The sequence below is a fragment of the Rhinopithecus bieti genome, unplaced genomic scaffold (genome assembly GCF_001698545.2).
Source record: "Rhinopithecus bieti isolate Rb0 unplaced genomic scaffold, ASM169854v2 scaffold_11401, whole genome shotgun sequence".
NCBI lineage: Eukaryota > Metazoa > Chordata > Mammalia > Primates > Cercopithecidae > Rhinopithecus > Rhinopithecus bieti.
The window spans coordinates 1,463,026-1,478,215 of NW_016807151.1; the positions used below are offsets into that span (position 1 = coordinate 1,463,026).

The following is a 15,190-nucleotide window of genomic DNA, read 5'->3' on the forward strand; positions in this document are numbered from 1 at the left end:
GTGTTAGCCAGGATGGTCTCGATCTCCTGACCTCATGATCCGCCCGTCTCGGCCTCCCAAAGTGCTGGGATTACAGGCTTGAGCCACCGCGCCCGGCCGGGCCTCAGATTTTAAAACCAGTATCCTCCAGTTCTGTATCATATGGCCTGGCCTCAGCTGCAGTATTTTCTCTGCCCTCTTTCCAGTAGGAACTACATCTCTTCAGAGCTAGTCACATACATGTATCTATTTAGATGGAAATATAAAACTTATCTTCTTTAGGCAATCTTTTGAGAAATGTCATTCTGCCTAGCAGAGACTAAATTTTGGATTTCCAAACAGTTGCAGGTAAGACCCATGTGTCCTTTTCATTGCAAAGCGAGTTGATAACCAAAGATGAGCCTTCCTATGCTGGGTTCCTTCATGATATAGGGCTCACTTTGGGTCCTGTTTGTAGTTAACCAGTTTACATTGATTCTTCCAGGGGTTTTCAAATTCATCAGTATCTTTTAGTTAGTCTGTGGGCCTCTTCTGCCCCAAGTAAATCACCAATTGAATGTGACTCATCAAAGATTGTAGAATATGCGTGTATTTTTCCTCCTTTGGTATATCTCTGTTTGCTTCAGAGATTTTTGCACACGTGAGCTTGCCTTAATTAATGTTTGGCAGATATAAGAAGGTGTTTTGACTCTGGCTATTGTTTCTCCCTTCTGTAGATATGCAAAAGTTATAAGGGAGAGGGTCGGCAGCAGATTTGTAACCAGCAGCCACCGTGTTCAAGACTCCACATCTGTGACCACTTCACCCGAGGCAACTGTCGTTTTCCCAACTGCCTCCGGTCCCATAACCTGATGGACAGAAAGGTGCTGGCCATCATGAGGGAGCACGGGCTGAACCCTGACGTGGTGCAGAATATCCAGGACATCTGCAACAGCAAGCATATGCAGAAGAATCCCCCGGGGCCCAGAGGTAAACGTCTTTCTTTTTCAATTGTGTGAACTCTCTTTTTTTTTTTTTGAGACAGTCTCTCTCTGTCACTCAAGCTGGAGTGCAGTGGCATGATCTCAGCTCACTGCAACCTCTGCCTCCCAGGTTCAAGTGATTCTCCTGCCTCTGCCTCCCGAGTAGCTGGGATTACAGGTGCCCGCCACCACACCCAGCTAATTTTCGTATAAATTAGAGGAAAGGTTTCGCCATGTTGGCCAGGCTGGCCTTGAACTCCTGACCTCAGATGATCTCCCTGCCTCAGCCTTTCAAAGTAGTGGGATTACAGGCATCAGTCACTGCACCCGGCCAATTGTGTGAACTTTCAAATCAGCAGAAATCGCAACAAAGAAAAACTCTGCCATAAAAACTCTACCTTGCCACGTAAAACTCTTCATTTTCCCTTCCAAACTTCATGCATATGCATACACCATTTTACATAATTATAATGGTAGTATACATGCAATGTTTGCAATTCAATTTTATGCTTAGCACTATTGCTGGCCCCAGGTGTAATTTTTTTTTTTTTTTTTGAGACACAGTCTTGCTCTGTCACCTAGACTGGAGTGTAGTGGCACGATCTTGGCTCACTGAAACCTCTGCTTCCCGGGTTCAGGCAATTCTCCTGCCTCAGCCTCCCAAGTAGCTGGGACTACAAGTGCCTGCCACCACGCCCGGCTAATTTTTGTATTTTTGGTAGAGATGGGGTTTCACCATATTGACCAGGCTGGTCTTGAACTCCTGACATTGTGATCTACCTGCCTCGGCCTCCCAAAGTGCTGGGATTACAGGCGCAAGCCACCGCGCCCAGCCAGCCCCCCAGGTTTAAAAAGTGTGTATCATTTTCCTAAAAACTAATTAATAAAGCTTTTTTTTTTTTTTTTTTTTTGAGACGGAGTCTCTCTCTGTCATCCAGGCTGGAGTGCAGTGGCAGGATCTCAGCTCACTGAAAGCTCCGCCCCCCTGGGTTCAAGCCTCCTGCCTCAGCCTCCCGAGTAGCTGGGACTACTAGCCACAATGCCCAACTAATTTTTTTGTATTTTTAGTAAAGACAGGGTTTCACCATGTTAGCCAGGATGGTCTCGATCTCCTGACCTTGTGATCCACCTAGGCCTCCCAAAGTGCTGGGATTACAGGCATGAGCCATAGCACCCAGCATTTTTTTTTTTTGAAATAGAGTCTCACTCTGTCGCCCAGGCTGGAGTGCAATGGTGTGATCTTGGCTCACTGCAACCTCCATCTTCCGGGTTCATGCCATTCTCCTGCCTCAGCCTCCTGAGTAGCTGGGACTACAGGCACCTGCCACCATGCCTGGTTAATTTTTTTTTGAATTTTTAGTAGAAACGAGATTTCACTGTGTTAGCCAGGATAATCTCCACCTCCTGACCTCATGATCCACCCACCTTGGCCTCCCAAAGTGCTGGGATTACAGGCGTGAGCCACCACGCCCGGCCTAAAGCTTTTTTTTTTTTTTTTTTTTAAGGAAAAGAAACAAACATAAAATTGTTTAGATTTACCAGCTGTTAACATTTTGTCCCAACTGCTTTAGCACTTTCTATCTGTATATACATACAGCTACTCACACACACGTAGAACATTTTGGTGGTTAAAGCATTTGATATATGCAAATAGCATGACATTTCACACCTGAATATATCAGCATGTATCTCCTCAGAACAAGACCATTCTCTTACATATTCACAAGACAATTAATACAGAAAATTTATTATTGATGCAAAACTATGTACAATTTAATTTATGGTCCTCAGTGCCATTTCTTTAAAAAAAAAAAAACCCAATATTTTAAAATTTCAAAAAAAATCACAATGACTCCCATTCCCTCTTTTCCCCAGCCCCTCGCAACTAACATTCTGCTTTCTGTTTGTATGAATTTGACAACCCTAGGTACCTCATATAAGTGGAGTCGTACAATATTTATCCTTTTCTGACTGGCTTATTTCACTTAGCATGATGACCTCGGGGTTTATACATGTTATAGCATATGTCAGAATGAATAATATTTCATTGTATGTATATAATTGTATATTTTTCATTCATTCATCTGTCAATGGACATTTGAGTCATTTCCAGTTTGACTATTGTGAATAATGCTGCTGTAAATATGGTGTACAGATGCCACTTTGAGACCCCGTTTTCAGTTCTTTGGGGGTATGTAATCTGAAGTAGAAGTGCTGAATCACATGGTAATTCTATGTTTAAGTTTTTGAGGAACAATCATACCGTTTTTTGTAGCAGCTGTGCCATTTTTCATTTTTGCCAACAATGCACATGGGTTCAAATTTCTCACATCCTCTATCATTTTGTGTTTTCTGATTTTTTTTTAATAATAGCCATCCTTAGGAGTATGAAGTGTTATTATTACTTTTTTTTTTTTCTTTTTTTGAGACAGTGTCTCACTCTGTCACTCAGGCTGGAGTTCAGTAGCGTGACTTCAGCTCACTGCAATGGCCGCCTCCCAGGTTCAAGTGATTCTTCTGCTTCAGTCTCCCAGGTAGCTGGGATTAGAAGTGCCTGCCACCACACCCAGCTGATTTTTATATTTTTAGTAGAGATAGGATTTCAATATGTTGGCCAGGCTGGTCTTGAACTCCTGACCTCAAGTGATCCACCCACCTTAGCCTCCCAAAGTGCTGGGATTCCAGGCATGAGCCACCGTGCCCAGCCAAGTGCTCCTATTTCTGAAGCATTTTCATATTATATACTGACATTCATTTTTAATGTCTTTATGAAGTGGATGTAGAAAAGGTGAATTTTATAAAGCAGATCGAATACATGATTCTAAGATTCTGTGCAAAGTAATGAACAATTAAACTTCCTTATATTTGGGAAATGGTTTATCATTTACAAGGGACTTTCACCCCAAATAAATATTTCATCATTGTTCCTCACAGTGAAACCACAAGAAAAGGCAGATATGTCATTTATTAGCCTTACTTAAGGGGGAAAAGAAACTGAGACTCAGAAATAGTAAGCAACTTTTATTGCAAGCAGCCTCAGCTCATTTTTAGGAGAATGAAGGATAATATAATGAAGAAATAAAAGGTAACATTTTCAAGGCCTCACACCACTAGAAAGTAGCAGAGTGCATGTTCTGATCCCATATCTAATGTTTTTTCTCCCACACTACAGTGGCCCCTGAACAGGGGAACGTCTGGAGGGATGGGTTTTGGTGGTAGCTTCTCAGTGTATACTTATTGTGAATGAGAAAGATCTGTATATGTTTTCACTTCTAGTTAATCTCCCAAGTGAAGCCTTTTCTTGACAGGAGGAGGGTGTTTGCTTTTACTACATTACTGCTGCCCACTGGGGTTTGGAAGAGAAAAAAAGTCTCTTCTACCCCTTCTCCACACAAAAAACACAACTCACACACACGAGCACACGTGCACACCTCACATTCACACACCATACGTGCACTTGTGCCTCAAACACAGACATGCTCGTCTTCCACATGTACCCCCAGCACACACACACACACCCCCCACATAAACATCACATGCATGCACGCCACACACACACTCCACACGTGCTCACAAACACACCCTTACTCCTTCCTTCCTCCCTGCTTCCAGGAGGGTGTGACCTGTCAAGTTTCTAGAGGGAGGCCGGTTCCCTCCAGGCCACACTGCTTTGTCGATGTTGACTTCGGATACACTTTGGCCTTATGGAGTGGGATGAAGAAAACTAGAAAAATTTCCAGCTTAAACAAAGTCAGGCCTTTAGACTGTGGTTTCATTTTCTGTTGGTTTGTTTGAAGCACTGTGAATCTGTCAATAGCCAGGTACACCCATATCACAATATGGGCAAAATCGAATGCTTTCTGGAAAATCTTCTCTGATTTGCCCTAATCTCTCTCTCTCCATTGACCACAGTGGTGAATGTTGACTCAGGATCAGGAGATAGTGGACAACCCCACCTAAAAGTTTTGGGGTTTGGGGGCTACTTTGAGTCCCAGAAGAGAGCCAGGGTCTCACTATCATCCTAGGCCATGGAATGACGTGCTCTGCCGTGCAGGCAGAATGACAAGATTCTTTCACCTACTGACACAGTCGGTGAGCACCTGTAGTCCCAGCTACTCAGGAGGCTGAGGCGGGAGGATCGCTGGAGCCCAGATGTTCTAGGTTGCCGTGAGCTGTGGTCGGGCCACTGCATTCCAGCCTGGGCAACAGAGCAACACTCCATCTCTTAAAAAAAAAAAAATTCCCGTCATTGTCAAACCACCCACTTTCAAGATTTTTACACATCAAACCACCCATCTTCAAGATTTTTACACATCAGATTAGGCCAAGTAATTTGATAGCCCTTGGCTAGCAAGGCTGGAACAGCTAAGAGGGGGAAGGGTGGTAGGAACTCAGTTACATTAACTCCAGTGTTCATTACTTTGTTTCATTTTGACTTTTTCTCCCCTAGCTCCTTCCTCGCATCATAGAAACATGGCATATAGGGCTAGAAGCAAAAGTAGAGATCGGTTCTTTCAGGGCAGCCAAGAATTTCTTGCGTCTGCTTCAGCGTCTGCTGAGAGGTCCTGCACGCCTAGTCCAGATCCGAGCGGCCACAGGGCTTCCCTGGAGGACACACCTGTGGATGATCTGACCCACAAGTTCTCGAATCTGGGGAGTCAGGATCGCGCTCGGCCTCCCTTAGGCTCGTCCAAGGCTACCGATCTTGGAGGAACAAGTCAGGCCGGAGCAAGCCGGAGGTTTTTAGAGAACGGCAGTCAAGAGGACCCCTTGCGTGGAAATCCAGGCAACACTTACCTTGCTTCCAATTCAACACCAGCCCCCAAGTGGAAGAGCCCCACATCCTGGACAAATGACCAAGGCGCCAGGAGAAAGACTGTGTTTCCTCCCACGCTACCTGCCACCCTCTCTTCTCTTGGCTCTCTGCAAACACCTGAAGCTGTGACCACCAGAAAGGGTGCAGGCTTGCTTTCCTCAGACTACAGGAACGTCAACGGCAAAAGTGGAACTCAGGACGTCCAGCCTGGCCCTCTTTTTAATAATAATGCTGATGGAGTGGCCACAGATATAACTTCTACCAGATCCTTAAATTACAAAAGCACAAGCAGCAGTCAGAGAGAAATATCAACACCTAGGACTCAGGATGCTGGACCTGCTTCCCGGGATGTTCAGGCCACTGGCAGAATCACAGATGATGCTGGCCCAAGAGTGGCACTTGTTAATGGTAAATACAAAGGGAAGAAATTTGGGGCTAGTACATTTGTTCACGATACACCAAATGGCTCTAGTCAAGTGGCGGATAAAACTACTGATGTAGAAAAAACTGGTGCCACTGGTTTTGGCTTAACAATGGCAGTCATGGGGGAGAAAGATAAGTTACGTTCTGGAAGTCATAGTCTGAGGAGCCTGGTCCCCACCACACCTGGGGAATCCACTGCCCCTGCACAAGTCAGGACTCTGCCTCAGTCACCTGCTGCCCTTTCCTCAAGCAACAGAGCTGCAGTATGGAGGGCCCAGGGGCAGAACTGCACCCAGGTTCCTGTTTCCCCTGCCAGTGAGCTCACAAGGAAGACAACAGGCTCTGCTCAGTGTAAGTCACTGAAGGACGAACGGGCCCCTGTGTCTTGAGTCTTCAGCAGAGTGGCTATGGCTGCTGGTTTTTCCTTGGATGTTCCCCAGTTCTTAAAGGGCAGAGAGTTAGAGGGTTTTGGTTAAGGGGTGGTCTGGTGAGGAGGTTGACTAATGAAGACAGGGAAGGACCAACCAGTAGAACCACAGGGAATAAGCTGCCACATTTATTGACAGTAGGAATATTTCAACTATGATTTAAGAAATAAACTTAACTTTCACAGGACTCTGAGGTCCACATTTTTGTTGTATGGAGGGGCTGTCTAGACACTCATGAGAAACACATAAATCATAGGAATTTTCTTGAACATGGCCTGCATTTCAGATATTCTTTCCCATTGTGAGACCAAGTGCCTTGATTTTTGGTTTAAACATTAAGATCAGCATACATGCATCCTTTTTTGTTTCATAGATTCTTTATCTGATGTCACAAGGACCACATCTTCTAGGGTGGATGATCATGGCTCAAAGGAAATTTGTCTTGACCATCTGTATAAGGGTTGTCCGTTTAATGGTGAGTAACCTAAGGACTTTTCTGTAAGCTTCTACCTTTTGGCCATTGTAAATAATGCTGCTATGAACATGGGTGTGCAAATGTCTTCTCAAAACCCGGCTTTCAATTCTTTTGGATATATACACAGAAGTGGAGTTGGGGGATCATACAGTACTTCTTTTAATGTTTTTTTTTCTGCGGAACTATTTTTCATAGTGGCTGTACCATTTTTCTATCCCACCAGCAATGGACAAGGGTTCACATTTCTCCACATCCTCACCAACACTTGTTCTTTTTGTATGTGTGTGTTTGCCTTTTTTGTTTGTTTGTTTGTTTTGAGATAGAGTCTCGTTCTGTCACCCAGGATGGAGTGAGGCAGTGCAGTCTCAGCTCACTGCAACCTCTGCCCCCTGGGTTCAAGTGATTCTCATGCCTCAGCCTCCCAAGTAGCTGGGATTACAGACGTGTGCCCACCACGTCCGGCTAACTTTTATATTTTTGGTAGAGACGGGGTTTTGGCACATTGGCCAGGCTGGTCTTGAACTCCTGACCTCAAGTGATCCACTCACCTCGGCCTTCCAAAGTGCTGAGATTACAGGCATGAACCACTGCGCCCAGTCACTGTTTGTCTTTGATAGCAGCCATTCTAACAAGTGTGAGTTGTGAACTATAATGAGTGGTTATGTACTTTTCAATCAGCCAAGTCTCAAGTGGGGCCACTCAAGGTGTCCCTGCAGTGTCTAAACTTGTCTTTTTTGTTTGTTTGTTTTGGAGCTGTCACACATCTTTATTTTGAATATTTCAAAACAATTTAAACATAACAATGCAAATTTTGAAAAACAGAACTATTTTCTATCTTCGTATACTGTAGCTTATAACATCTATTCATTCTTTAGCTGGCATTTCTGCAATGGCTATCTTTTGTATGCCTAGCCCTGTGCCAAATATGCAAGGGGGAAGTAAGCTAAACCATAGTGCAGCCTTCTCTTTAGTGACTTTGTAATTAAGGTAGGGCATGAAAACATCCATAAAATGCTAGGCACGGTGGCTTAGGCCTGTAATTCCAGAACTTTGGGAGACTGAGGCAGGTAATCACTTGAGGCCAGGAGTTCAAGACCAGTCTGGCCATCATGGTGAAAACCCATCTCTACTAAAAATACAAAAATTAGCCGGGCGTGGTGGCACAGGCCTGTAATCCCAGCTACTCGGGAGGCTGAGGCAGGGGAATCTCTTGAACCCGGGAGGTGGAGGTTGCAGTGAGCCAAGATCGCGCCATTGCACTCCAGCCTGGGCAACAGAGTGAGTGAGACTCTGCCTCAAAACAAAAACAAAAGCAAACAAACAAAAAATCTGCAAATGAGAAAACTGCGTGAAGTAAGTAAAAACGTATAAAAAATTAACCCCCAGCTGAGTACTGGGTACTGGCTAAAGGAATGCAAAAAATACAAGTCAGGTGGGGATGGAGTGAGATTCGTTAGGAGAATCTTTCTTGAAGAGATGAACTGTAGGCCAGGGCTTCAAGGAAATACAGGCTGAAAACAAAACAAAACAAAACAAAAAAAAAAAACAGAAAAAAGGAAATACAGGCTGTTGTCTCTGCTGGAGAGCATTTTGGCTTAATACACTTGGGGGGTGCAGAAAGGGTAACTAAATTTCTGATTACCTCAAATTTCTATCTGGGTAGAGTGACTTTGGGGGGAGTGGGGAATTTTTGTTTTCTTTTCTTTTTTTCTTTTTTCTTTTTTTTGAGACAGAATTTCACTCTGTCACCCAGGCTGGAGTGCAATGGAGTGATCTTGGCTCACTGCAACCTCAACCTCCCAGGTTCAAGTGATTCTCCTGCCTCAGTCTCCCGAGTAGCTGGGATTACAGGCACCCACTAACATGCCTGGCTAATTTTTGTATTTTTAGTACAGACAGGATTTCATCATGTTGGCTAGGCTGGTGTTGAACTCCTGGCCTCAAGTGATCTGCCTGTCTTGGCCTCCCAAATGGTAGGATTACAGGCGTGAGCCACCACACCCGGCCTGAATTTTTGTTTTCTGATGCATCTCCAAGGTAATGAAGGAACCTGGATAATGGACACACAGCAATGTCAGCAGGTATAGATGGGACCTGTCTGGCAGGGGGCAGGCAGGAATGGATGGGGAAAGCTGGCAGTGAACTTGACTGAATTGTTTAGAATCCCCGCTCAACAGTCCCTCAGACCCCATCTTTGTCTTTGTAGGTAGCTGCAGCAAAGTCCACTTCCATCTGCCTTACCGGTGGCAGATGCTTATTGGTAAAACCTGGACGGACTTCAACCACATGGAGATGATCGAGGAAGCCTACTCTGACCCCAGAATCCACATGTAAGTTGGTGACTGTACTCCAGCTTTCAAGAGCCCAACATTATCAAAGGGAAGCATTAGTGCTATTCTTAGGGGAAAAAGAAAAAAACACTTTTCCATAGGAATCCCATTCCAGTGTGAAATACTTCTTGAGATAAAAATGGCAAGTGCCTGCTGAGTTAATGAAGGAAAAACACCGCTGGGTGGGTTTAAGGTCACACTGAGCCTGGCTAATACTAGAGATCCTGGGAATGTTTGCTAACTCAAATGAAACAGTGACATGATTATTTGTTTAGCTGATAGTTGTCTGTGTCCTGCAGAAAAACACAGGGCAGAGGCCGGTTTGTATCCTGATCAGTTCATCACGGAACTATTAAAAGTACTAAATGATTTAGGATGAAAGAGCCTTTGGCTTAACTTCATAGTTTAAAAACATGATTTGAATAATTTCTTATAGTTTTAGTGTAGAATTTTGTTGTGTACTTTAGCATTTAATACCTTCCTTATGTTTGCTATTTTCTCTAGCCTGGAGTCGTCTAAGAGGTTACCTTACATTTCTGCTTCTGGCTGAGTGTCGTTCATGCTTATAATCCTAGCACTTTGGGAGGCTGAGGCAGGAGAATCACTTGAGCTCAGGAGTTTGAGATTAGCCTGGGCAATTTGATGAAACCCTGTCTCTACTAACAATACAAAAACTAGCCAGGCATGGTGGCACGCACCTATGATCCCAGCTACTCGGGAGGCTGATGTGAGAGAATCACTGGAGCCCAAGAAGTCGAGGCTGCAGTGAGCTGTGATTGTGCCACCACACTCCAGCCTGGACGACAGAGTGAGACCCTGTCTCAAAAATAAGTAAAAACATTTCTCCTTCTGGAAGAGCTGAAATGGGTGATACCCATATGACCATATTTATCTATGGTGTGCAGGGATATAAGAAACATCCCAGTTTAACAAGGAAATTCTTTAGGGGGAAAAGTTGCATTACTTTTCATCATATGAGAATTTAGTGATTTGGGGGGTGGAGATTCTGTGTTGCTGCATTTTTACCACTAGAGGGCGACATCAGCTATTTTCTTGTTGCTATGTCTATATTTCCGCCCCCAGGCAAGTTGAGACCAGGGTTTCTCAACCTGAGCGCTACTGACATTTTGGGCCAGATAGTTGTTTGCTCTCAGGGCTGTTTAGCCCTATTCCTAGCCTCAATCCACAGATGACAGGAAGCACCACCCCCCCACCAGCCCTGCTGGTTGTCATAACCCAAAATGTCTTCAGATGTAAAATATCCACGGAGGTCAAAATCATTCCTGATTGAGAACCACTGATCTAAGAGGTCTTAGAGCAGCAGTTCTCAAACTTTTTGGTCAGAGAACTCCTCAACACTTAAAATCTTTTCAGGACCCAAGGCCGGGCGCGATGGCTCATGCTTATAATCCCAGCACTTTGGGAGGCCGAGGCGGGCGGATCACAAAGTCAGGAGTTTGAGACCAGCCTGGCCAACGTAGTGAAACCCCGTCTCTACTTAAAAAATACAAAAAGTTTGCTGGGCGTGGTGGCAGGCGCCTGTAATTCCAGCTACTTGGGAGGCTGAGGCAGGAGAATAGCTTGAACCCGGGAGGCAGAGGTTGCAGTGAGCCGAGATTGCGCCACTGCACTCCAGCCCAGGCAACAGAGTGAGACTGTCTCAAAAGAAAAAAAAAAAAATGTGTTCAGTATCCCAAAGAATTTCTGTTTATGTGGAATATAGCTATCAATATTTACCATATTAAAAATTAAAACTGAGAACAATTATATATTTGATTCACTTAAAAATAAGAATAAGCTTGCTATATGTTAACATAATGAACGTTTCATGTAACTATATTTAATACTATATATATACTCATGTATGCCCATTTAATATACATACCCAGGTATATAACTGTGTATTTATATATGTATATATAATATTTATATGGACAATTATAAAATAACTGTTTTCCAAAACAAAAAATTTATTGAGAGGAGTTTTATATTTTTGCAAAGTAATGTTTGGCATGATAGAAGATAACTAGATTCTCATATCTGCTTCTTTATTCAATCTGCTGTGAAATCATATATTGTGTAGCCTCTGGAAAATTTCGTCGTGTATTCATGAGAGAATGAAAGTGAAAAAAGCAAATAATGTTTAATGTTATTATGAAAATAACTTTAACCTTGCCAATTTTCCACAAGGGTCTCCACATTTTGATAGCGATTTAAATAATAATAAATAATTTTTAAAATGGACCAAATGTGAGTTTCTAACTTACTTTCTAACATTGAGCCAATCAGGAGTTTTGTGGGCATAGTTTTATTTTGGGATTTTTCTGAGGGAAGAATGCACCATGTGATACCATTAATTATGTGGTGCAGGCAAGTCACTTTCCTGTCTGCATTTCCATGTTTGTTTTATGTATAGGACCTGAAGCTATGGAAAGAAAACTTGAAGATCTATTTTAGCCCTGAAAGTTTAATTCCGCGCTCTCATTAGGGAAGACGAGATTGTGGAAAACAGGGGTCAATGAAACATTATGTTAACTTAATACTTTTCTCTCTCAGCTGTTCTGTAGGAAGTTATACAATCAATTTTCGGGAAATGAGCTGTTGTGATTTCATTCCTGTCCGACGCCTCTCCACTCCTTCTTCTGTCACCAACCCAGCCAATTCTGTCTTCACCACCACATGGATTTGGTATTGGAAGAATGAATCTGGCACATGGATTCAGTATGGAGAAGAGGTGAGCACTGTTCCTCTTTGTAGAGGGCTCTTGTTTAAACTTGTCAACTTAAAAAGAACACTATTGGCTGGGCAGGGTGGCTTACGCCTGTAATCCCAGCACTTTGGGAGGCCGCGGCAGGCGAATCATCTGAGGTCAGGAGTTCGAGACCAGCCTGGCCAACATGGTGAAACCCCATCTCTATTAAAAATACAAAAATTAGCCAGGCGTGGTGGCAGGCGCCTATAATCCCGGCTACTCCAGAGGCTGAGGCGGGAGAATCTCCTGAACCCGGGAGGTGGAGGTTGTAGTGAGCTGAGATTGCACCACTGCATTCCAACCTGGGGGATGGAGTGAGACTCTGTCTCCAAAATAAATGAATAAATAAATAAAATAAAAAGAACACTATTAATAAAATGTTTGATGCCTATGTGGTTACCCATGGAGTGTGGGAGAGGAAGTGGTATTTTTTTACTTTGTACACAGCTATATTCAATTTTTTTTCAGCAAGCATGCACTCCAGTTGCAGTCATACATTAAAGTATAATTTTAATTTTTTTTTTTTTGAGATGGAGTTTCACTCTTGTGACCCATGCTGGAGTGCAATGGCGTAATCTTGGCTCACTGCAACCTCCACCTTCTGGGTTCAAGTGATCTTCCTGCCTCAGCCTCCCGAGTAGCTGGGATTACAGGCATGCACCACCACGCCCAGCTAATTTTTGTATTTTTAGTAGACATGGGGTTTCACACGTTGGACAGGCTAGTCTTGAACTCCTGACCTCAGGTTATCCACCCACCTCGGCCTCCCAAAGTGTTGGGATTACAGATGTGAGCCACTGTGCCCGGCCATATATTAATTATTTTTAAGGAACTCCTTGAGACATGTCAGCTGCACTTCCCTCTTTCCTCACCATCAGAGGGGAGAGTGGAACCTTGAGATAGCTTTCTTTTTTTTTTTTTTTTTTTGAGACGGAGTCTCGCTCTGCTGGCCAGGCTGGAGTGCTGTGGCTGGATCTCAGCTCACTGCAAGCTCCGCCTCCCGGGTTCATGCCATTCTCCTGCCTCAGCCTCCCGAGTAGCTGGGACTACAGGTGCCTGCCACCTCGCCTGGCTAATTTTTTGTATTTTTTAGTAGAGACGGGGTTTCACCGTGTTAGCCAGTATGGTCTCGATCTCCTGACCTTGTGATCCACCTGTCTTGGCCTCCCAAAGTGCTGGGATTGCAGGCTTGAGCCACCGCGCCCGGCCTGAGATAGCTTTCTATGTATAAACACATAAATATACAGAGACTGCTGCTTTGAGCTGGAAAAGAGGGCGAGAGTGAGAACTTAAAGGACCATATGGATGATGGCATGGTTAATTAGACCAGGGCATGTGTTAATTCACTAACGCAGTGAAACCACATCTGGTACAGATAGTCACTACTCTTCAGTCAGAGTCTGGATTTAGATGGACTTAAAGGACTGGAACTAGAAGATTCTAGGCTGACCCATAGTAGGGGCATAGTAATAGGGGATGGAAGTTTAGATGAGCAGAGCTTCTGTTCTTCTGTCTCAGTGTCCCTTCCTCCCTTCAACTCATAGATTAAAGAGAGAAAGAAAGCAGACCTTAAGCAGGTAATGAAATCAGGGTGATAAGAAACAGAAAATGAAAGGAAGAGATTAAAATGAAGCCAAAAACAATGCATGGGCTGGGTGCGGTGGCTCACTTCTGTAATCCCAGCACTTTGGGAGGCCGGGGGCGGGGGCTGGATCGCCTGAAGTCAGGAGTTCGAGACCAGCCCGGCCAACATGGTGAACCCTGTCTCTACTAAAAATACAAAAAATTAGCCGGACGTGGTGGTAGGTACCTGTAATCCCAGCTACTCGGGAGGCTGAGGCAGGAGAATTGCTTGAACCTGGAGGCAGAGGTTGCAGTGAGCCGAGATTGCACCGCTGTACTCCAGCCTGGAGAACAAAGTGAGACTTCATCTACAAAAAAAAAAAAAAGATAATGCAGGGACAAAGAAATGGCAGCGTAAGGTTCTACATATTTAGGTTGGTGTAAAATTACTTTTGGGTTGGTGGTAATTACTTTTAATAGCAAAAACAGTGATTACTTTTGCACCGAACTAATAGTTACAAATCAGTGGGTTATACATTTGGTTCTGAGCTGCCTAACTGCCAAAGCAAACCAAATACTTGGGAGAGGTACTGCTCTGTTATGTTAGTGAGGCCTGAGAAAAACACCTCCTATAGCGGGCCACATGGCAGGAACCCTGTGTGCTGTAGTGAGGTCCTCAACCACAAACAGCCCTACCATGAATTCATCTGCATGTTGATTTCCCAACTGTCTTAGCAGCAGATACATTTTATCAAACCATCTTTCAAAGACTTTAAAGGAGCCAAGGAGAGTAAAGCAGGGCTGCCCTGGTGGAATAGGATAGGGGCTCAGAGCGGTCTCCTGGGCCCCTCCTTGTTGCTCTCCTCTCTCCTGTGGTGGCCCATGTAGCATCTTTGCTGAACAGAGTTCTGCTGAAACTCCTGAGTGTGTGAAAACGCCTATGGTATTAAACTTTGCACAGATTCTTTGTATGCTCAAGCCAAGGATGATGTCAAATAAGTGATTCTGTCAGGCACCTGTGGAAATAAAATTATAAACCCAAATTAATTAGCCTTGGTTAAAATAAAAATAAGCTATAGGTCTTGATGGTTTTTATATCAAATAATTGGAATTTTCAGTAAGATATAAAGGGGAAGGGTTGGCAAACATTTGCATTCTAGTTACATCAAGGTTCCAGGAGGCCAGACGTGGTGGCTCATGTCAGTAATCGCAGCACTTTGGGAGGCTAAGGTGGATGGATCACCTGAGGTCAGGAGTTCAAGACCAGCCTGGCCAACATGGTGAAACTATGTCTCTATTAAAAATACACACAGAAAATTAGCTGGGCGTGGTGGTGCCCACCTGTAATCCCAGCTACTTGGGAGGCTGAGGCAGGAAAATCGCTTGAACCCAGGCGGTAGGGGTTGCAGTGACCCAAGATTGTGCCACTACACTCCAGCCTGGGTGACAGAGTAAGACTCAA

General features: G+C 44.1%; 1 protein-coding gene across 1 annotated transcript in view; it reads left to right on the forward strand.

Moving 5' to 3' along the window:
- ZC3HAV1 (zinc finger CCCH-type containing, antiviral 1) overlaps positions 1 to 15,190 on the forward strand; it is a 79,553-nt gene that overhangs the window by 32,270 nt on the left and 32,093 nt on the right. The window contains exons 3-7 of the mRNA XM_017880399.1: positions 696 to 948; positions 5,392 to 6,165; positions 6,982 to 7,083; positions 9,290 to 9,413; positions 11,970 to 12,236. Of these exons, the coding sequence (XP_017735888.1) occupies positions 696 to 948; positions 5,392 to 6,165; positions 6,982 to 7,083; positions 9,290 to 9,413; positions 11,970 to 12,236 (1,520 nt within the window). The remainder of the gene's footprint in view (positions 1 to 695; positions 949 to 5,391; positions 6,166 to 6,981; positions 7,084 to 9,289; positions 9,414 to 11,969; positions 12,237 to 15,190) is intronic.